The sequence below is a fragment of the Rhinichthys klamathensis genome, unplaced genomic scaffold (assembly GCF_029890125.1).
Source record: "Rhinichthys klamathensis goyatoka isolate OS25496 unplaced genomic scaffold, OSU_Roscu_1.1 h1tg000056l_1, whole genome shotgun sequence".
Lineage (NCBI taxonomy): Eukaryota > Metazoa > Chordata > Actinopteri > Cypriniformes > Leuciscidae > Rhinichthys > Rhinichthys klamathensis.
Window position 1 is genome coordinate 1,336,479 of NW_026606601.1, and position 24,819 is coordinate 1,361,297.

The 24,819-nt window shown below is 38.7% G+C and overlaps 1 protein-coding gene across 2 annotated transcripts in view; it reads right to left on the reverse strand.

Annotated features, from left to right (window-relative positions):
- slc38a3a (solute carrier family 38 member 3a) overlaps nucleotides 1-24,819 on the reverse strand; it is a 46,861-nt gene that overhangs the window by 12,286 nt on the left and 9,756 nt on the right. The window contains exons 2-8 of one of the 2 annotated variants that reach the window (XM_056248616.1): nucleotides 15,938-16,130; nucleotides 14,265-14,297; nucleotides 13,994-14,090; nucleotides 13,743-13,858; nucleotides 6,450-6,523; nucleotides 4,422-4,514; nucleotides 3,666-3,747 (exon numbers count right to left, since the gene is read on the reverse strand). In XM_056248616.1, coding sequence (XP_056104591.1) covers nucleotides 3,666-3,747; nucleotides 4,422-4,514; nucleotides 6,450-6,523; nucleotides 13,743-13,858; nucleotides 13,994-14,090; nucleotides 14,265-14,297; nucleotides 15,938-16,041 — 599 coding nt within the window. In that variant the 5' untranslated portion in view covers nucleotides 16,042-16,130. The remainder of the gene's footprint in view (nucleotides 1-3,665; nucleotides 3,748-4,421; nucleotides 4,515-6,449; nucleotides 6,524-13,742; nucleotides 13,859-13,993; nucleotides 14,091-14,264; nucleotides 14,298-15,937; nucleotides 16,131-24,819) is intronic. The other variant, XM_056248617.1, reaches the window with a different exon arrangement.

The window sequence follows — 24,819 nt, forward strand, 5'->3', positions numbered from 1 at the left end:
AAACATCAATAACAGCTTTAAGTTGTCAATGCTCGAGTCGAAAATGACCATGGTATAAGCGGGATAATCCACGGATAGCAAAGAAAAGCCAAACGCAAAGCGGAGTTTAATGTACTTGTTTAATTAAAGGACAGGGAGGGCCCACCCACATTTTTTTGCTGTACCCATTTTTGAAATCATATTGCTATTGCTGCTGTTTAATAAACACAATCAATGCTGTGTAATACAACGATTTTACTACGTTTAAAGTTTTTTCAGGCCAAACACCACCAATTAATTGTAATAAAATCATTGTATGGCTTCGAGTGGCCATTCATAATAAATATTGACCCATTTAACATTCCCCTTGTGCATTTGCAAATGGAGCAGCAGTTCTCTCATTAACCTAATGCATTACATTTCCATGCTATTACAGTAAAAGAGTGCTTACTACAGTATGTTCTTTAAATGGCTTAAAGTAAAATGCATAAATCACATTACTGAACCACACCAGGACAGGGAGGTGGTGTTTATTTTGGGGTGTGATCAATGCCCTTTCTTTTAAATGTGTTGTGATGTGTGACTGAGTGGCTATTTAGATCCGGAACCTTGTGCTCCGACTATCACAGGCCAATTTAGAGGGGAAATCCTCTCCCTCTCTAACTCATCCCTAAGCTGCTAATCTTGTTATTCTGCCCTTCATTAAGACCAAAATCATGGCATCTCTCAAAGAAGCTTTGAACGACAAAGACTGAGAGACTTCTCATGGACGGCCTGTACCCTGCCCGGAAATTCAGCTTGATTTAAGAAAATAGAGCGACTCTATAAAGCCAAGGATGTTCAATGGACTGTAAATTTTATTAAGTGGAGACGTTGCAATCTCAATGAGGTGAATGGTACCAAGTACATTAAGAGCTGAGAGCTGGTCAACAGCGCTAAAACAAAGTTATCTCGAGAGGTCGAGCTACATTGGAGGTAATGGTGCTTGACTCTTGTACTGATTGGCTCAGGATCCGTGTGCGTGTGTGTGTGTGTGTGTGTGTGTGATGTTTCACATGAGCAGTAGTGTGAGTCAGCGATTGAAAGGCATGCCAACACTCGTCTGAATAAACTGTGAGTTACTTCCTCTCAACAGTTTTCTCCCCATCCACCCACCCCTCCATGTCTAGTCTGGATGAGGACATGTCTGGGTGTAGAATGAATGGGGCACATTAACAAGCACGTTCTTAACCAACTTTGTTACCAGAGTGACTTAAAATACAGTGTAGAAATTTCCAAATAGCAAGACAGGAAAAGAAGAAAATAGCCACTTTCACAAATGCATCATATTGTATCTGCATTGCTATCATTCACATATCAGAACCAAACTACTGTTAAAAATGTGTTGCAATCTCTGACTTGAATATCTAACCGTTCCAGCATCATGTCGACTAATTTGCTTGGATGAAAAGAAGCTAATTTATTTCAGCATCTAATTTGATTACAATTTTTTTCTACAGCATATACCATTCAACATTTTAGGGTGATCAAAAATTACGCATGGTTTATTTACTTCATGAATTTAAGGCAACAGGTTTCCTCACTTTTTTAAGTTAAGTCAACTGATCACTTTACAGTGTTACAAAAGATTTCTATTCTTTCCATTCATCAAAAAAATACTGAATTTTGTTTATCAAGGGTTACACAAAAATATAAACTGTTTTCAACATTAATAATAATATGAAATGTTTCTTGAGCATCAAATCAGCCTATTGGGAATCATTTCTGAAGGAGCATGACTGAGGAAAATTCAGCTTTACCATCACACGAATAAATCACATTTTAAAATATATTAAAGTAGAAAAAAAAAGTTATTTTAAATTGTAATAATATTTCACAATATTATTGTTTTAACTGTAATTTTGAACAAGTACAAGCAGCATAGGTGAGAATAACAGACTTCTTTTTTTTTTTAAAGAAAGGTTGTGCATATAACTTTTTATACTTTTTAACATATAAAGTTTTTTGACCTAGTTTGTCTTGCTGGGCCAACGAGTGACACCAAAATATACACATAATTACAATACATCCTACTTAATGGGCTGCCTATTCTCATCCTTGTTTTCATTTGTGTCAAATTAAATATGTATGCAATGATTAAGGTCCTTTCATAAAACTTTCCTGCTAGTTATAATTTACAAAAACTGTCACGCACGTAGATTCATGTGCACTACCTGCTAAAACTGAAATGAACAGTCACAGCATTGAGGATCACAGCATTGTGATCCTCCTCGCTCGCCTGGAGAGGTGAGGAATTCAAATGAGGCATCCAAAGGTCGAGTTTTTGAGGTGTCCTCCAGAGTGTGTGCACAAGCCTTCTGTCAGGCCGAACTCCAGTCATCGCATCTGCACCCAGCTTGCGTCACGGACCGTCACACACTCATACACACACATTTCCTTGGCAGGGCAAGTGAGTATTAGTCAGGATAGATCTGACCTTCACATGCATACAAACCTGTTCTCACAAAATCTAGTCCATCTATCACAGTTCTTCTCTTACACTCTAACACGCACACACACAATTATACCAAAGGATTTTACTATGTGACTCAAAAATCCTAAGAGACCTATTGATCTGGCAGAAACTGCGCAGCTCACACAAATTCACAAATTGGCAGTAATCATTACGAGGGGCAAAACTGATGTGGTTGCTAGTGTTAACGGCCTCATGTTCACAATGACAGGCTGGTATTTGACAAAAAGGACAATTAATGCCATTGAAAGAGCTTTTACAGACTCGACTAATCGAACAACCCTTTTCCTTTTGGCCTTTAGTGTAGACCTTCCCACACACTGGTTTCTTTCATTCTTTCTCTTACTATCTTATCACAAAGGACTTTTATTTTTTTTTATTTTTTTGACGTTTTTGCTGTCGTGTGGTCAACTTTGTCTCAGGTGTTTGTAATAAAATAGCTAAATATTCATAAAAATAGACACAAATGAGACTTGTTGGCATACAGTACACTCTTTAAAGAGGACCTTTTATGCTTTTTTTTTTACATTTTCAATTTCTTTAGTGTGTAATGTTGCTGTTTGAGCATTAAAAAGCTCTGCAAAGTTACAAAGCCCAAAATCCACTATAAAGGGAGTTATTCTCTATATCAAAAGTTTCTGAACTCCCTCAAGCGCCTTGATTGTAGTATTGTGTTTTCTTCCGGAAACGTACGTCACAATTTTCCTCATTTAAATAATTACCGCTCAAGGCATTAGCAAAAAAAGGGGGGCAAGGCCTGTTTGATTTGCGTTTGTAGTTTGTTGACACTTGCTGTTATGGTAAGGGGCATGACATTTCCGAAACATGCTTGAAGCAGTTGACCAATTATACTCAAGTCCAGCTAACCAATCAGAGCAAATTGCCCTTTCCGAAAAGAGGGGCTTCATAGAGACAGGAACTAAACAGAGCGTTACTTACAGACAAGGAAGAGAGGTGCTGCAAAATATGTGGGGGATTTTTCAAAATATATGAAAAATAAAAATATTTTTTTGAACATTCAAGCATGAAAACCTATTCTAGTAGACCCTAAAACAATATCAACATTGTAAAAGGCATAATATGGCCTCTTAAAAATTAAAAATCAGGTTTTCCCAGAGAACCTTTTAAAAACCCTAAAAAACAACTTTAAACACACACAGACATGTGTACTCACCCTGATGTACTGTCCACCTTGAGAAACGCCTGGATAACCAGTGGAAACTCGTACTTCACTATATACAAGTAGCTGGACATGGCTATGAGAGGAGAGAAAGAGAGATGATGGCTGTGAGATTCATACACAAACACACACATACAGTAAACACCCTAATCCAGGACGTATTTGTACTCCAGGGGATTATGGTTATTATCCTGGAAGCAAATGTCACAGTAAAGAAGAGAATCAGTTCTGTATTTAGTTACTATAAACATGCACCAAACAGCAACCAGCTTAGGGTCTTTTTCCACTACTGTAGATCAAATCACAGTTAAAATGACAAAGCTCTCTAAAAACTATTGACGGAAACGCAAAGCTATATTAAAAGAAAAATACATTTTAAAAAAAGAAGAAATGATAATGTTATACAATAGGCAGGATACTGGTATCAACATTTTAAGAAAAAATTATGCTGAAAATAATCGGTGTGCCCTAGCAGTTGGACCATAATAATAATAATATATAGTTGAAATAGGCTACAGCTTTTGAAAATGAGGACAACATGGAGGAAAGGTTACAATGAGTTTGAAGGAATAAAAAAATAACAGAGCGATGACCTGGAGTGTAAATGAGAAATGAATGACAATGCCTTGTTTTGCCAACTTGTTTTATCTACGTCCAGTCACTTTCTCTGCAGAACTGTGCTGTGCCCTTGACAGGGTCACAAAGCAATACATTGTGTCTCCCGAGATGTAACTTTTGACAGCGTCTCACCTCCAATGTTCTGCAGGGTGATTGCAATGCCGGCAGCCATCTTGCCTGGTGTGCCGAAGGCTCGGAAGCCCAGTTGTTCATAAGCTCTAATGCCTGACAACCAAGCAAAAAGAAATCAAATTCACACATCGCCCGATTGCTATTAATATAGTAACAATATAGTAAAAAACACCAATCTCCCACCAAAAAAAAAACATTTCCTCAAATAATAACAATAATAATCATAGTAAATGAATTTAATATAATATACTAATACATTAAAAACAGTATATATCAGTAATAATAATAATATCAAAAACAAGTCTTCTTCCAAGTAATATAGTCTTACTCATCAAATCAGATGTTCTGATTTATTATGTAACTTAAATTGATTCATTATAAAATGTTTTATTTTATTTTATTGGATTTTCTATTCATCATCCTTGGACAAAACCTTACACTATCATCAAGTAATATGTATATCATGGTATATGCAAGGTTTGTCAGTTTTAAAGGTAACCATGTGGTTGACATGGGTTTGGGGCATCAATGTAACCGTGGGCATATAGTTGATATAGCAGCACTGACAATGACAGCCACAATTGATCAAGCACAGCAGACGCTTGGCTATTTTTAGCCTAATGCACACCAGAAATATTCTTGCCAATTAAAATCTCTCACAGAGGAATGAGGCAGATGGTCACTGAGCCAACAGAGAAACCAATGTCACATCAGTTAATGCTAGAGATGCACCGATTGATCGGCTGGTGACCGGAATCGGCCGATTTTCACGTGATCGGCCATGATCGGCGACCGGCCGGTCAGTCTGACATAATCCGATTTTATGCCGGTCAAATGCACTTGGGCGCCGCATGATTAACATCGCGCAACATCAGCATTACACGTGCACACGAAACGCGCACATGTAGGAAACCTCATGAATTACGTCCGTTTCACACCGCAAGTGGGAGCAGAGCGTTTTATTATTGTTTGGCGTGCATGTTAATCAGTGAGTGCATTCACACCGGGAGCCGGAGAAGCGTGTGAGCGTCGAGCAGGGGCGTCGCGTGAGCAGCAGTGAAGCGCGGGTTTCGGCGCCGATCGAGTCCATTTGTGCTGCGCTCAATTTAAGTGAAAGCACACTTTTGATGGACAAAATAAATATGATTCTATCCAAAAAGTGCCCAAAATGCACAGAATTTGCATGTCTGCTGTGTTTTAAAATGAACTGAAGTAGGCTAGGCTATGTCAGAAAGAAAATGAAGAGACAAAAATATTTATAGAAAATTTACCCATTTAAACTTGTTTTTATTATTTCCCAATCGTTTCCCTGCACATGCTCCACTTGTCCTGTCTAGCCTGGCTGAACGTGTCAGATGGGAGAAGAACTGTTTGAGAAATATAACTTGCCATTGATGTACAAGTGATTGCAATAGGCCTGTGTGTGTGTGTGTGTGTGTGTGTGTGTGTGAGAGAGAGAGAGAGAGAGAGAGAGAGAGAGAGAGAGAGAGAAATATCTTTATACTGCAAGGCAATATTTATTTGATTTTTATTTGTTATTAATATATTATTTTATTGTCATTGCCTGTTTTCATACAGAAGTTTAGTTTGCTAAATATCAAATTTGATTTAGTTGGATATTGGATGTGAAAAGGAAATGGTCCATAACACTGCACTTTAGATGTGTGTGAATTTCCCACACCAGGAGTAATTTATATAGTTCTATTTTATAGCGATTATCTGTTCAAAAAATGTTCTATGCAAAATGTTCTATTAAAGAGAAGATAGAAAATAAATATTTGTGTGTGCTGTAAAGTGGTTTGAAAAAATGAAATCGGAATCGGCTAAAATCGGTATCGGCAGGTCAAACTCAAGGAAAAATCGGAATCGGGATCGACCTAGAAAATTGTAATCGGTGCGTCTCTAGTTAATGCCTCTATCTAAACCGGCTCTTCATTTTAACTCAGGAACAGTTTCCTATCCATTTAACAATCTTAACTACAGAAGAGAGTTTAAACTGGTCTCAGGTCAGTGTAATGAAATACTCACCCACAATGCCTGAAGATTTTAGCAGCAGGTGAATGGAGTATGAAGACAGGCCAGCAACAGCAGTGAGAAGAATTCTGAAAGACAGAAAAGATTAAATAAATGCAATTGGAACCAAATGTCACTTTCATGCCCCATTGTGACGTGTCATATTTATAAAATATTTAAACGGCCCATGGTTCAAAAACATTCTGCGTCCAACTGAAAGGTAGTAGGATCAAACCATACATGTGGTAATCCAACATCCAATCACAAATATTTTATATACAAGATATTAAACATATCTGTGACAATATTATAGATTAGATTTTAATTTTTAGATTTTTTCATTGTATATCTAAATCATTTATAAATATGTTACATTTATGAATATTATTGTATAGAATATAGAACATTAATAGTTACAGGATTAATGCTAAGAGTTGAAAAGAGGTTCTAGCCTCAGTAAGGTGGAAAAATACTAGACAGCGTAATCACAGGCAAGATAGCACATAAATGCAACGGCACCCTCCAGCTGTCAACATCTGGACAAACATCTCAAGCTGTGAAACCGAAACACGCTCTACTGACTCTTTTTCTTGCATAAAAATGCCCTGTTTAGTCCCCTTTCCTAGTTCCAGAATGTCTTGGCATCTTTACGGACCAGGCCTAACCACTCTCTGCCAAGCACTCAGCTTCAACTCTGCACTTTCTCACGTTTTCCCTTGTCCTTCTTTTTTCCAAATGACGTGGCTGAACTGCAGAAGTCAACGAGTGCAGGTCTGCTGAAAACGCTGTTGCCTTGACTCACACGAGCTCTGAAACAGATATTCAGCATCAAATCTCCCAGCTCTGACTAACATTCCAGTCATATTTAAGTAGAGAACAATTGGTATATCTAATGACTCGCGTTTAATAACAAAATACGCTGGAGTACGCAGCATTACGAGATTAAAAAGCTTTGAAAATCTGCTGAAACTGAGACAGAACGTGTGATTTGTTCACCAGCTGCAGTGTGTAAATAGATGCAGCTGGCTTGAATGAAGACAGTATGCAATCAGTTCAGCATCTAATCAACTTCTTTAGCAGCTGATTGTGATGAAATATTTGATATTATCCAAGCTCCAAAAGAGCTTCTTAATGTAGTCTAAGTGCACAGAAGAATGGAATCAATCAATCTATCTATGTATCTATCTATCTACAATATTTGTGACTTTATGTATTCTTATGTTTATTGAAAATATCTAAAATATATGTGAATATTTATATACAATATACCATTCAAAAGTTGGTACAATTTGTTTTTGAAAAAGTTCCTTTTGCCTGCCCAGGCTGCATTTATTTGATCAAAAATAGTCTAAAAACACTAAAATATATATATATATATATTTTAAATGACCGTTTTCTATTTTAATATAGTTTAAAATGTAATTAGGGCCCGGGCACCGATGGTGTGAGGACCCTCTTGGTCCTGATATCACATGATCCTTCAGAAATCATTCTAATACGCTAATAACAGTATATAATAATAATAATAATGTACTTAAGTAACATTTCTTATCATTATCAATGGATAATAAAATAAATGAAATAACGAAAACCGGGATTAATTTTTTTCTGGATTGTTTGATAAATAAAAAAGAACAGCATTTATTTTGAAATAGAAATATTTTTAACATTATAAAAGTCATTACTGTCAATTTTGATCAATTTAATGGGTCCTTGATAGATAAATAAAAATATGAATTACTTTCAAAAATAAAAGTCTAATGACCTCAAACTTTTAATCGGTAGTGCAGTTAAAACATTATATATTAATATAAAATGATCATATACTATTTTTTTATTGAATTAACATTTTCTGGTGATTAATTTCAGCACAGAATGAAATGTATTAATACTCAGCAGCATTTCTCTCAACCTATCTGCCATATTAGGTGATTTTGTCACCTTGATTTTTTTGTCAGTGAGCTCACCACAAGAGAGTTAAATCTGAGATTGAGACCGGTCTCGAGTGATATATGCTAGAACGCCTCGTTAGAACCTGAAGACAAATTACTGTTAATTTAGTATCTTACACAATTTACTCTGGAGCATCTGGACGTGTTTCTCCATTTATTGAAGAACTTTCATCCAAGTGGCTTCATCAGTTTTCAGATCAATGTAAAAACACCTCTTCAGCAAATGGAGGAAGAAGTGGATGAACTCCAAGCACTGTTAATTGAGACTCCAGCACCACTGTGTCACTGAGGCGATTACAAATTATTTTAATGGAGAAAGAATATATGAACATTTAATAAACCATGGTCATACAGCAAATTATCATATCAGATATTCCATTCATTTTTTTTTTTGCCATAACTTCTTCGTATGACACAATTCTTGCTCCTACTGTCTCTCATGAACATGTCTTTTATTCCAGAAACATTAAATCATTTCCTTTGCTTGAGCAATTACATTTCCAAATAAACCACAGAAAGACTAATTTCAAGGCAAAAGTTGAGGATTTGTTGTTTGTCATAATCTTTCTCAAAGAGCTGCTCTTTCAAAGACAATCAGTTTTAGTTATGCTTCATGAACCGCTAATATTTGATGTAACGTGTGGAATAATATTTACGTGGTCATTTGCGGGTGCGGGTTGGGAATCAATAGGCATGGGCAGACTGAGGGTCTAATAGCCAATACTATTTCGACTCAATTCAGTACCCACTGATAAGCGGCTGCTTTCAAATAGTCCCGTGCTTATTTGCTTTCTAATTACAACACGATTTGCAGCGTTGAGCATTTTGTGCAGCGCACAGCGTTTGTGCTGCAACTGAAGTGATTGACAGCTTCAGTCATTAAGGGAGCGCTCTTTGCACTCTTTCTGTATATAATCTATTAGCAATTTCAATAAAAGTTTTATCTTTCATGCTACTAAGAGGATCAACGGTCACGTATACATTGCAGAGTATCAGAAGACAACCGCATTTAAAAGCAGAGTGAATCTGCTAAAATATCCCTGATATTATATGACAGTAAAGGCTCATATTTGGCTATATGTTTTATGATTTAAACAAATGTGCATAATGTGTTCAAAATAGCCTGCAATACCCTGTATGGGGAGATTGTTCACATGATGTAGGCAAAAATGTTGTATCGTTTACACGACGGATACATGTTCTGAAATGTTTTAAATGTAATTATTAACATGTTGGGCTGTGTGTCTATTTTTTTTAAAAAAACATAATTAGTTTGATTGCTTGTGTTACATAAGAAAATCTAGATTCTCATTTGCAACGATTCAGAATCAATCTGAAATGTCCAAGAATCGATTTAATAAATAAATAAAATCAGCTGGCTGTTCGCCTCCATTTTTGTAACTATAGCCTATACGGGACGTCCGGACGTCATGCACGCAGCCGGTTTTTGAACGTGAGCGGCAAATCAAAGGAAGCAAATATGGATGCTTCTATGAAGCTTCTGATACTTCTAAATATGATACTTCTACATTCATTCTGCCGTGGCCGGCCGCCACACCTAAAATAATCCCGCCACGGCTGCAGCTTCTCAGTGAGGTCCGATATTAATGTGTATACCATTGCGTTATTGTTAAGCTAAAGGCATAAAAAACATTGTAAAGCACCATAAAGTGTTCGCACTATATTCCAAGACTTCTAAAGTCATTCAATAGCATAATGTGAGGTAAAATGAATATTTAAGTCGTTAGTTAAAGTTAATGGAAGCTCATCTCTCCTCAGTCATTCTCCATTCAGCATTCACACAGCGCGTCGCGTTATAGCGTTTTCTAAATCATAATCCTTTCTCCCGGGTGTCTGTTAGATTACAGCACTGGAGAGCGCTATGAATTGTTCTTCATGCGCACTGTAACTGAAATTTAAAACTGTTAAAAGAAAATGCTCAATAAACTGTTGCATATATATAATACATTAAGCATAGATAGACAGATATAATCTCTTCGCTTTGTGCTTTGAACTTTTCAATCCGGAGCGCTGCGCGCTGTGACTTCACGTTGCTTCAAGTGCATCATTCTGCGCACGGGATGCGCATAATCGCTTTGCCGCTCTTATTCGAGCCTTTCATGTTATTATAATGTTATAATGCTTAGGGGAGGTTTAAACACCTGGGGTAAGGGGGCGTGGCCAATGGGAATATCACTCATGGGCCACGCCCCCTCCCCCTGGCGAAATGGGCCTGCCACCACAGCTGGAAAAAATCCTAGAGGAAACACTGGTCTCCGTTTGTCATTCTGTATAGCAAAGCAGATGAGAGTAGATCATGATCAGAAACCCGATTAGAAATCATTATGGATAAAATCGAATCGTTTTAAATCGAAAATCTTTTTGAATCGAAAATCGATTTTGAATCGTCGAATCGTGGCCACAAGAATCGGAATCGAATTGAATCGTGAGATGGTAAAAGATTCCCACCCCTATATACTACTAGTGCCGATTAGAACCCAGAACCTCTAACACACTTGGCAAAAGTTCTGCCACTGGACCATTAAAGTACATGGGGTTAATTGTCGGATCTATGTATTTAATCACGTGAAAATTCTCACCACTAACAACATATATTAGATCTCATTAAACGACAAATTAAACACAATGTACTATTGTATACTATGTAACACGTCACGCCATGTCACACTCTGCGTGAGTGGTATTTACCATAGACAGTAAAGGTATTTACGACAGTAACGTTAAATACAAGTACTCCACAGCGACTCTTGGGGTCGCTGTTTGACAAAAACGGAATTCCTGCATAGTGTCCCTTTAATGCGGGAGCAGTTTGGATCACGGTCTTTATGTCAAGCGGGTCGGGTCGGGTCGGGTACGGAATTAAATTAGTGCTGCTGTCGGATAACGGGTCTGGTGTTCTGTTAAATATTGCGGGTGAGGTTTACCAAACAAGACCCGTGCAGGTCTTTACGTTTCATTTACGTGATATAATAGTCCCAAATGTTTCCCAAAAAAATTTAATTGGTAATTTTGGTTTCTGATGATAATATGATGAAATCTTTTGCGAAACTGAGACAATTTAACTGTGGTCTTTTTCTCAGGAGAAAAATCTGAGCATGAGTCACTCCTATCTAGAAGAAAATAAGGAAAGGAACTCCACACACTGTTATGTGATGTGGGATATTAAAGAGACATCCTTGTTTTGTGATGTTGTGCATTTCTGGGAGATGTGGATCTACTCTTGCCTTTAGGGAACTGCTGCCAAGATTCAAAGTGACAGAGCAAAATCAAGCCTGAAGTCAAACCACAGCTTATACAGGCAAAACCCAACATAAACATTTCAGAATCTGTCCTTCATCTATATACACCAATTTCTATAAATACAGTGGCAGTGGCTCAGTGGTTCATGTAGGTTGTCTACAAACCGGAAGGTTGGTGGTTCAATCCCCGGTTCTACCTGACCAAGTGTCGAGGTGTCCATAAGCAAGACACCTAACCCCAGCTGCTCCGGACGAGCTGGATGGCACCTTGTATGGCTGACACCACCGTCGGTGAATAAGTGAGTGAATGTGAGGCAAATTGTAAAGCGCTTTGGTGGCCATTGGGTCTGTGAAAGCGCTATATAAATGCAGTCCATTTACCATAAACCTTATGAATTCATCCACAAGAGCTGCAGTATTGTTGAAAGGAATATTAGTGCCGTTTAATTAAATTGTGTCTGGGATTGATTTATGTGTAGCCTGAAGCCACAATCAGCACTGGAGAAACACGGTTCTCAGATCAGACAGGTACCACATGCGCAGAAATCGAGAGTACGGAAAGTTTAAGTGAGCCAAATATCGCAGAACCCCAGTCACACCAAACAGCTCAAACCAAAGCCCTTTCAGAAAAAAAAAAAAAATTCCTCTGTACATTGCTTAACCCAGATTAAAAGGCCAGACTGGTTTTCATAAAGCATGCACAGCCCATGTTAAGTAGCACAGATCATTAGATCATTCTCTTTGTTAACAAAAGTAATGCAGCGTGCCTGGAGTGAACGCGGAACTCCCGTGCAACATAAGTTTCCTGGTGCAGCCCGCTCAGCTCTACTGAAGGTCAGTGAGGACACAAATCTCCCCGGCAATCTGACTTTACTAATAAAGGCTGCTTTACTGGAGGATTAATACAGCAGGGGAACCAGTGCAGAGAACGGGACTTAACCCAGATCATGACAACTAACAAACTTTAGGGAAGCTGTGATGTTTACACTGCATAAGAACTGAAGCAAGATTTGAGAAAAACCCTATGAAAAGCTAAAGAGATTAGCCAATGAGCTTGAACATGATGTTTATATTACATGAACTATTGTTAGCGAATGTGCAAGAGTTAATGCATGAGCTACCTATAGCTTCTTACAGGTCTATAACATTTAACCTAATAACTTCTATAGAAAATCCCATCGACTTACAGAACTGTTCAAATGTCTTCAGTATCACATGATCCTTTATTCTAATGTCTGATTTGATGTGCAAGAAACATTTCTTATTATTATCAATACTGAATACAGTTGTACTGCTTAATATTTTTGTGCAGTGATACAATGTTGTCAGGATTCTTTGATAGAAAGTTCAAAAGAACATAATTTATTTGAAATAGAAATCTTTATTGTCATCTATGTTTCCATGAAGAACCTTTAACATATACATGGAACGTTTCCAGTGCACAAAAGGTTTTTTATAGTGGGAAAAGGTTCTTTAAGTTATGTTTTTTACACTTAGAAAATGTGTCTTTTGAGGATCTTTTCAGTAAAACTCTCTTCTACTCCATCGCTGTGAAAACCCCCTTAGGAACCTTTATTTTTAATAGTATAAAAAAATGTAACAATAATAAAAGATAATTTATTATGACTTCTGACTTTAATGTGTCCCCACAGAGTGATTTATGATGTATCAAATGCACAAGGATCATATTAATTCTAGCTCAAAATGAACGATCTGTTCTCCATTAAAGAACTCCAGGGGAGACGCGCTTGATTCCTGCCGGTTCCATAGTGAGAGCGGCGCGGCCAGAGAAAATCCGTGACAAAATACCAAATGAGTGACAGCAACAGACTGGGCCATCTGACCAATAAGAACAGAGTAGGCTCTTAGAAAAGAAGGGTTTAGAAAGGCTGAATCCTTTACAGAACCGTTTCGGACACTCTGAGAAAAGGGGTGATTCTGCAATGAATATTATGAGAGATTTAAAGTGTTTTTTGACCTTGGATTCATGTAAACCAATTGTAAAAGACCCCCAAAACAAGGAACCTTTAAAAAAGCACTTTAAGGAATTACCCCAAAAATCTGAATACAGAGTTTGACCTAAAACTGTTACTTACATAAAGAGGACAATGCCCGTGTTAGCCATGGCATACGCTAATCCCAGAATTCCACTTCCCATGATGGCGTTTCCCAAGTTGAAGACGGACATCCCAAAAGAAGTCTTTCCCTCAAACTAAGCAAGAAGAAAAACAGAGCAGTTAGTCCACACATTCACAGTTGAGACACTTCACAACATTATGGTCTCATCTGAAGGAGACATACTGTCACATATTGCTATACATTAAATCTTACCAAAAGTTCAACTTACATCCGTGAAGCGAGGGGTTTTCTTGTCATCTACATTGGACAGGAACTCTGAGCTTTCTGGCAGGTTTGCCTCTGCATTACCTGGAGTTCTGTCAGTACTAAAAACACATATAACAGCCATGAGGGATTGCCTTGTTTGGCAGTGCATCAACAGAAAGAGTTAACACCACCAAAACAGTAACTGAGGGTGGGTGCTTTAATTATAGATGCATGATTTGTAGCTGCAGACAAAAACTTTTGTCTGCAACAATTCGGCTCTCTGCATGACGTACCTGACATTTTCTGTGCTATTTGGTACAAGTTCCCTAAAGAGCAGTGTAGGAGCCGCATCCACGAAAGCACAAGAGACAAGGAAATCATGATGAACATATCCTTAGTTAAACACACTGATGAAGGTATGTGGCCACAGTCAGGGGGAAGTGATGTCTAGCTGAGAAACTTGTCATTTCCTTAGGGTGAAGGTGGGCAGTTCTTCTACATGCAGGGTGATTTTATTTTGCATATAAAATTATATATAGGTGTTTCTTCAACTTTTGGCCCTTTTGGCCATGTAAAGAAAAAAAATATTACCTCAAAAGACACTTTTTGCATTCTCACTAGTCATTTATTACTACTAGCAATGTGTTATGTCATTTTTTTCTGCAACAAAACATTTAATTTCCACCATATCTCACACTACTATGTTTTGCATTTGACAACATTCAGTGGTGGAAATTATTTTTGATGCAAAATATATTTTTTAAACATTTATAATATTAAATTGCAGACTCCTTTGTCTTGCTAAGGCAAATTTCATAGCATCTTATGTATCTTAAATGCACAAAATTAAATTATATTGTCACACATTTTTCATAATCTGACACAATTACAGCTCAACTGGAAATGACACTCAATAGTGAAACCTTCTTTTTACAAGTGATGTTTACCTTGATTTACCATCTCAGGCATGCTCTTATTTATGAACAAGTACATTAATTAATGAAACTTTATTAGTGGCAAAAAATCTAGCTGTATTTGAAACGATGCCACAACTGAGGGAGAGCTTTGCTTTTGTGTAAACAAAAAACTGTAAATAAAAGTAAGTATTTAAATCTGTAGATCATCGAGACAGTAATAGTTAATAGTGATGCACCAATATTTTTAATACCAAAAATGTATTGGACGATAGGCACGCTAAAAAATATGTTCAGTGAAGTTTTGTTCATGCATCAACTGAAAACAGTATAGACTAAAAAAATAAAAATAATCACAGTTCATTAAAATGAAGATCCATTAAAACTGAAAAATCGATATTGTCAATCCAGACCTACCATCCACACAGCTCACGTTTACCTGTTCAAAACGTGCCATCGGAGAAGCGCTAATTAAACGTCACCGTTTAGTTCAATGATTTTGAACCTTGGAATAATTTCAGTGCATCACTAGTTGTTTTTCAGTAGTTTGTAGATTGAATGTCTGGGTCTTAAAAAAAATCTATAGTCGTCACATAAAAAGTTCCTGTAGTTTAAGAAACACCCATATACATTAGTTTGCAAAAACATCTACACATAAACAGCTACACCATCACAAACACATTGGAGCTTTGAACATAGTTATATAGAAAGAGCATAACATCAGTGCTACTGAATGTGCCCAGTGATGTCTGAACTGTGCTGTTCAGTGACATTTAGGACTGTGATGACAGACAAGCTTCACCTTATTAGGATGACATGACTGGATGATACTGCAAAAACACACACTAATGTTCATAAATACTGGATATATGCACTAATATAAGGCACCCCATAAACACATTTTATTCCATAATCTTAACAACTGCTAAATGATAAAGCTTATACCAACCGATTACTAAACTGTATTACTAAAACTGAACACATTGGATGACTGACAATAAACCATCCTGAACTAGACAGACACTCTAGTGCACCCCTGAGCGCATACTTACTGAGCAGCATCTTCTGATTGGCTTTTTATTGCAGTCGCAGTTGTCTCTTCACCAGCTTCGTGCCCCTTCCCATTGGGGATAGTGTTCATCTCGGCAGGCTCCATGCTTTCAGAACGATTATTCTCAGTCTTCAAGTGTGTGTGTGTGTTAGAGAGAAAGATCTATAGAGAAACTGTGTCTGTCCCTTGTTTCCCTATAAGAAAAGGATGTAAAAAAAACAGTATATATTAATCCTAGCTTTAAGGAGATCTGTTCATCTCTCTAAAATGGAGCAGTGAAGGTACGTATTATGTAAGGCATTGAAATAGGATAGTAATGTGATCCTCAAGGCCCGAAACACACTCATACGTAAGTCCACACAAACTCAATTTCACATGCTGATGCTTTCCGAAATGTTTGAGAATTTAAAGTCTGCATGAAACGGACATTGAGATCATTTCCCCGCCTATTGTAACATATATATCCAAGGGAAATGACTTCTCAACTGAGAAAAAAATGTAAGGCAGCACTTGATTTTGTAGATCAGTAATTGATTGGATCTGTGGATTGTTGTTGTTTGCTAATTGCTACGATCTCATGTGAGTGACAGGTTGCTGTTGGTAATGGAGAGGTTATTGTCCCGTCCTCACGTCATCAGAGAAGAAATGTCGTTGCGAGGGGAAGAAGTTAATATTTTTGATTAAAGATTATGAAGGCACATGAATTTAAAAAAAATGATGATGTACATAAATAAATTATTTATAATAAACACCGCAATATTCTTTGAAAAAATTACTTTAAGCTCAAGCATGAGTTGCATTCTTCTCAGCGTTGCCTCTGGGGGTGTTACAGAAAATCAGTATCCCTAGAAACACTTTGAACAATTTAGAACATCAGTGGAGAAAGGCAAATAGTTCATCTTAACACTGTACTATACATCATATACATAATTCACCCGCTATGTTGCTAAATATAAAAACCGGGATAGCTGGCTTCTCTTGAGACTCCCCTGCTTCGCAGCATAGTTAATAAAATATACTAAAGCCTGCCGGCACGTTGACATGATTGGTTACAAGGTAGTTTGTGTGACGTCAGAAACACTGGCGATTTCAAACCATTTTTGAGACTTTTCTTTTTTTTCTCTGCAGTTTAAAGGAGAAAATACTAAGCAATGGTGTTGACTTATGACTTTGCACATGGTTTGTCTTTAAGCATTTTCAAAACACCACATAAAAACATTAAAATCTTGATTTTCACCACAGGGGTTCTTTAAAATCAAATTAAAAGGCTTTAATAGGCCTAATGGACAGACAGAACTTTGGCTTTCTGTATTTCTCTCATGTTTTTCTTCCTTCTTGCATGACAAAACGGCTCCATCAAATCTCTGCCACTGCCAAATTAACTTTGCAAAACAGTCGGTAACCTTTAGCACCGATACCGTAAAACTGAATAAGTCGTCACTTTCCTGACTCTACTGAGAGGTGTTGTTCTCGCTTCTCCCCTTTCACTATATGGCTCCTGATGTCTCTATAGCTGTTTTTGTGGTCTCTTCCTGTCTTCTTTGGTGCCTGACTCCCTGTGGCTGCTTATGATGGACCTGTTGGAGTGTGGAGTCCTGAAAGCACAAGCTGACATGCGTCTCCAGGCTCCCATTTGGCCCCCTGGTATTCCCAATCCTGGTCTGAAAGGACAGAGCCCTAGTATCACATTAGCTACAAAGCATAAACAGAAGTAGGGGGAAAGAGGAGGGGAGGGAACCTACACTCCAAACCAGTGGGCCCATTAAGGAAGGCCATGCAAGCCAGCAGAACCAGCTATGACCAGCTCAGAACCAGTTCTGGCCCTCTTTGTCTATTCATCTCGCTTTTTTTTTTACTACTTTCTTCCCTTTCCTTTGCTTTTAATTAGGAGAAGCTTAACATAACAGTCATGCTCTCTTCATGCTTAAAACTCTGGGCTGGCATTACTTCAAGTTCCCCCAGCTCCTTTTCTCCCTTCTTCCCCGTCGCTCTTCCCCGCTACGCCCTGAAAATGTGAATTAATAACCAAGCAGAAAACGAATCGGTGTGAACTCTGAGAAGATAAACTCTGGGTTATCCAGCCACATTACCCGGCTTGCTACGCAGCCACGGCGAGAGGAATGTGGTTGGGCTGCAAAGCACGGTATGCAATTGTGCATGCCGTGCTGTTTCCTGGGAACAGGGCTGGAGGAACAGAAGGGTGTTTGTGCCAAGCGTCATTATACCAGTGGGGCCTCCTTGGCTCAAACTCGCCAGGGCACTCGAAGGGCTGAAAAGATAATTCAACAGACCCCAAATTGAAAAAAATGGTGAACCTTAAATCTGGGAATGGGAAGCGGACCTATGATGGGGGCAGAGGTTTGTGCCAAGATGCTGAATGGAGAACCAGCCTGTCCTTCATGCACTCCACTAATCAGACAGACAGTGGTTACAAGTGATTGGCCGGAGGAGTTCAAGACTTTGGGCGGAGTCAATTGAGCAAACTGCAACAGGTCAGATTCTTGCATATTTAAACACATAATAGCTGCTGCGTTCGCTCTGCGCCAGAATATGAGACGACTTTCAACCGGGTCTGAAAAACACAAACAGAATTTGTTTTCATTCTGCGCCAACGTCTGGCAACTCCTAAACACACTGGGGATGAAACTGCTTTGCCAACTAGGTCATAGATTAAGTTTCTTGAATAATGAGAAGTTTATTCATGGATTAAATACTCTATGCAGCCTGCTTTCAATTGCTCATCTAGACTAAACCCGGTAGTACAGAGACACGCTTCCAAAGACTCGTAACATAGCCTGCCTGCTTATGTAACAATGTCCCACGTACTAAAAAAGAGGAGTGGACATGCTAATTTGTACTCATTATGTCTGCATGACATCAAACAGTCACATGCAAAAGAGCATGAATTTGTTGCGACATGATTGGTGTTGTCAGGAGCTGATTTAGCATGGTGTCTGTGAAAAGCACTTATTAGAAGTGCTGCAACGACACATCAATGTTCATTAAAAACAGCCTACGAATGTGTTTAAACTGTCCATAAATTACTGCTATTAAGACTGATTCATCCCTCTCTGTCACGGGATTCAACACCAACAAAAACGTGAGTGCGGAAGAGGAAGAAATCGACTAAGAAAGGATTACAGCAAATGGTGAAGAGAGAGAGTTTAAAAATAGTGGTTGCTAGGCCATTTCTAGGTGGTTGCTAGGGTGTTCTGGAAGGTCGCTATGTGGTTGCTTACTAGTCGATGTCAAAAGAGCACACCCATGTCTTTAATGGTTTTGAAAGAAGTCTCTTTTGCTCACCAAGGTTGCATTTATTTGGTCAAAATTATAGTAAAAGCAATAATATTTGAATGGTAGTCTAGGTCTATAGGATTTTATCACCACTATTACAAATTGTTTGATTAGTAAAGCAAGTTTTGAACCTAAGTTTAATACTAATAACATATAAACGCAGTACATCTGTCCTGGGGACATTGGGACAGTGTTTAATGTGAGCACCACATGATTTTCTAGGGTGAAACAGTCTTAAACTTACCCAAGCAATGTGAGCATCTCTCTGTCTCCAAAAATTATATTTACAAAAATTAAATGAAAGACAAAATTAGATGAGGTGAGAAAAAATAAAGAAAAAAAATAAAAAAGGCAGATGCAGACAGAGAAATCTGGCACCACCACAACACAGTTGATGGAACTCCACAGCATCAGTGACGTGGGCAAAGTTATATCGGGACGTCACTCGTTCCAGGGGTTTACACACAGCACTGGAATTTTTGCCCTCAGCTTTCAGATGTGAGTGAGCTGTATACGTGGTTTGGTGTTCTGCTCTTTTAAATGATCCCTGCTGTCAGATTACTTACAGACATACCAGCTCTGTGTACCTGGCACACACTCACACACCTCTGCTATTCACTTCATTAAACCTGCACTGTAATATCCAGGCTAATTGCTCAGTCAAAAGCCCCAGGTCTTTAATTAACCAATGAAGGATTTGGAACTGCTGTGAACAACCCTCTGTCCGGCCTACCATCTGGATTATAATCTCAGATTATGTAGGATATTCCGTCAAATTCATCATATTCCAAGAAAAATGATTCAGGTTATTAATAAAGCAACATTATGGGAGATTTGTCTTTAGCATTATATTTTTGAGAAATTGAAGGTGCTCTTCCCTTGGAGAACGCCATTAAGAACATAAAGTAGCCTATATTCTCCAAGCATTTGATAAATTATATGGAAAAACACTATTAAAAATATACACTCACCGGCCACTTTATTAGGTACCCCATGCTAGTAACGGGTTGGACCCCCTTTTGCCTTCAGAACTGCCTCAATTCTTCGTGGCATAGATTCAACAAGGTGCTGGAAGCATTCCTCAGGGAGTTTGGTCCATATTGACATGATGGCATCACACAGTTGCCGCAGATTTGTCGGCTGCACATCCATGATGCGAATCTCCCGTTCCACCACATCCCAAAGATGCTCAATTGGGTTGAGATCTGGTGACTGTGGAGGCCATTTTAGTACAGTGAACTCATTGTCATGTTCAAGAAACCAATTTGAAATTATTAGAGCTTTGTGACATGGTGGAAGTAGCCATCAGAGGATGGGTACATGGTGGCCATAAAGGGATGGACATGGTCAGAAACAATGCTCAGGTAGGCCGTGGCATTTAAACGATGCCCAATTGGCACTAAGGGGCCTAAAGTGTGCCAGGAAAACATCCCCCACACCATTACACCACCACCACCAGCCTGCACAGTGGTAACAAGGCATGATGGTTCCATGTTCTCATTCTGTTTACGCCAAATTCTGACTCTAACATCTGAATGTCTCAACAGAAATCGAGACTCATCAGACCAGGCAACATTTTTCCAGTCTTCAACTGTTCAATTTTGGTGAGCTCTTGCAAATTGTAGCCTCTTTTTCCTATTTGTAGTGGAGATGAGTGGTACCCGGTGGAGTCTTCTGCTGTTGTAGCCCATCCGCCTCAAGGTTGTGCGTGTTGTGGCTTCACAAATGCTTTGCTGCATACCTCGGTTGTAACGAGTGGTTATTTCAGTCACTGTTGCCCTTCTATCAGCTCGAACCAGTCTGGCCATTCTCCTCTGACCTCTGGCATCAACAAGGCATTTCCGCCCACAGAACTGCCGCTCACTGGATGTTTTTTCTTTTTCGGGCATTCTCTGTAAACCCTAGAGATGGTTGTGCGTGAAAATCCCAGTAGATTAGCAGTTTCTGAAATACTCAGACCAGCCCTTCTGGCACCAACAATCATGCCACGTTCAAAGTCACTCAAATCAACTTTCTTCCCCATACTGATGCTCGGTTTGAACTGCAGGAGATTGTCTTGACCATGTCTACATGCCTAAATGCACTGAGTTGCCGCCATGTGATTGGCTGCTTAGAAATTAAGTGTTAACGAGCAGTTGGACAGGTGTACCTAATAAAGTGGCCGGTGAGTGTATATAAAACACATAAATATATGTGTGTGTGTGTAATTATGTTAATTATGTACAATTATGTCATAATTTACTCATCATCATGTCATTTTAAACCCAAATTATTTTCTTCAGCGAGAAAATACAAAAGAAGTAATATTTTAAGAATGCCCGAGCAAATGTTTTTCACACCTTGATGCTCCATATGCTGTATGTAAAAAAGTAAATGAGTTGCGCTGGAAGGGAACATAATAAACAAGTGCTCATTTTTGGAGCTTGACAGTCTCAATTCATTTTCATTCTATTGAAAAGAGCAGCAAACATCCCGCCTAATTCCACTGAAGAAATAAAATTATACAGGTTTGGGATCAACGACATGAGAGTGAGTAAATGATGACAGAATTTTTATTTAGACTGAATTATATCTGTAGGTTGGTATAATCACAACTTCCCTCCACAAGAGAAATGGTGGAGATTAAACAGACTAAGAGATTGACAATGACAGTTCTCTACCATTTTAGATGAGCAGCAAATACAGCAATGTTTTCAATGAGTCATACGCCACAAACACAATTCACACAAGTGCAGAATCTGTTGGATTTTTCAAAGCCGTCACACATGGGCTAAACTGGATTAAAACTGGATCACATGCCCGCCTGACTGCAGGATAAACACCAGACTCTACATTCGCGGTCAAAAATAGCACAGAACATTCACATTCAGTCATGTGACGAGCAGAGATGTATAGCGCTAGCATCACACTATGCATCCTGTGATGTAAAGAGTAGACGTTCTGTCAAGGTTGCTTTTGAAGTGCGTGGATAACAGTCAACTGTGCACGGACCGGATACATAACCAAGACATAAAAAAGCGTGTCAAGGCTGAAAATATAATTTCTGACTGCCATGATAAAAATACCTTGTTTCACAAATCAAAAAACATCAAAGTGAAACATCAGAGTGAACTGGTCCTGTTGCTCAAGTGTCCTTTGTCATCACTTTTTCATCACTCTAAAGATTACTACAATCTAGTGCTTGTATTCATCTGTACTGCACTTCCCTCCTCTTTTCCCCTCCATCTAGAGAGGATTTGTGATTAATGAGGTCTGTGTGACAGAGAATAATACCAAACACACCAATTTAGGTGTCAACCCTTCACTTTTCTCCTAAATTACATGAAAATGTACATCTCAAAAGTTTGGGGTGTTTTGAAAGGAGTCTCTTATTCTCACCAAGGCTGCATTTATTTGACCAACAATACAGTAAAAATGGTAATATTGTGAAAAAGTATTACAATTTAAAGCTGCAGTCCCTAGTTTCTCCTCTTTGTCGCCATCTCTGTTCGAAATCTGCAATTGCAGTTATTCGTGGAATTATCAACTTTAAGTGGGTTGTGCCTCGGCAGCGCGGATGAATCCAATATTTTGAGGAGAGTGTGCGGCTGTCAGTCGCCGCGCCGGTGTGGATACTGTCATTCGCAATCATATTCTACTTTTTGTATGTATGACCAACATGAGAATTTTCAGTGGAAAATGTCATCTGAATAAGTAAGTAACATCCAATTTTGTTCTGACCAACTAAGGGAAAAAAGCATTGCAGTAAATCACGCTGATTAAATCTAACGATTGCTTATCATATCACGTCAAACCGTGCAAATTATACTTTGTTCTCAAATTGTTAATGTTAACAACATCAGCATTGCGTGACTACATTTAATGTCCTTCCGATATTTATCCTTGTTTTCGCATGGGCCCGGTTGCAGTCTCTTTTTTTCTGTAGCGACTCCGAAGTCCAAAGTCTTTTGCATTTTACAACAGGTGAGTCTCCAGTTGTCACTGGTGATTGTCGTTTGAACCTTTCTGGATCCACCATCAAATTGATGAGTTCAATCATATCAAGTGCTGTGAGAAAAGGCTGTAAATCTCCACCTCCAGCATCCTCACACGCAATATAGCCGACTAGCCGAGACTACTTGTTTATGTGTACAGATGTTACGTAATGACGCAAAGACATGCTCGAATTTCCCGCGGAAATCCACCAGTACTACTGGAGTCAAAAACATTATTACAAGCTTACCGCTTTGAATCGAGCTAAAGCAAGCAGAGAGTTTTTTACACTTATGTACTTGCTCAAAAGTTTATTTAAGATCATTTTTGACCCAAAAAAGTTACGGACTGCAGCTTTAAAATAAATGTTTTCTATGTTAATATATTTTCAAATGTTATTTATTCCTGTGATGGCAAAGCTGACTTTCCAGCATCATTACTTAGTCTTCAGTGTCACTTGGTTCTTCATAAATCATTCTAATATGCTGATTTTGGTGCTCAAGAAACAAATCTTATATCATGTTTTTTTTTTATCGAAAATATTTTTCAAAGTTCAAAAGAAGAGCATTTTTAAATAGAAATAGAAAAAAAAAACAGTACTACATCCAAACTTGTGGGTAGTGTTAAACAAATAAAAATAGAATGGGCCATACTATTATTAAATGATGCAAATGAAGAAAAAAATGCAGGCAGGTGCATCTCGTATGGGAGGGGACAATCGTCATATGGAGGTACGTCACATGCTTTGAGAGCAGCTTCCTAAAAGGGAGATTTAGCAAATCTCTTTCATCCAGGCAAATTCTCTCACTCTCATCTCAAAAAGAGGCTTCAGGCTCAGAATGAAGCTGTCAGATCCTGATGAAGAGGGTTTTTTTTTTCATCTGCCACAGTGGAGGGGTTTGGACACATCACAGGCATCAGGCATTGCCCATCATATATGATGAGCTTTGCCTGGCCTCTTTGTTCCTCCCCTTCTCCTTCACTCCCTCTTTCCACCCCCAACGCTTTCTGTGTCTCTTTCCCCGGAGGCAGCGTGGAGAGTGACTCATTGCAAATGTGATTTATTTATAGGCCTGTGCTCCACATCCTGTCGGGGCTGCTCAGGTTCCCACACTGAGATCGCCCCAGGTAGTGGAGTTAACAACACACGTGCACAAACCAAGCACAGGTAAAGCACAGACCAGTATAGACCTAAAATGGCTTGATCCACATTGAATGCAGGCAGGGGCGTCACTAGGCCCTTTTTAGGGGGGCTTCAGCCCCCCTAAACTTCTGCCTAGCCCCCCTAAAAATGTGAGATTAATGTAGGCTACACAAGTTCGTGTTCGCTTCAGTCTTGTTATAATCAGATTCAGCGCGTTCTTCATCTTCAATCCGCAGCGGCGCCGAGCAGAGAGCACGTCAGAAACAGAGGACAGGGTGTGTGTGTGTGTGTGTGTGTGTTCATGTGTGTGTTTATCTGAGCCTCATTGGTCTGTCACTGCTCGTCAATGTCAGAATATTTGAGATGACCAATCAAATCAAAGTAGGCGGGCTTTATGTTCACAGACGCTGCTGAGCACGAATTTTAACAGTGCAACTCGACGCGTACGGTCGAGTGCGAGATAAGATGTAAGT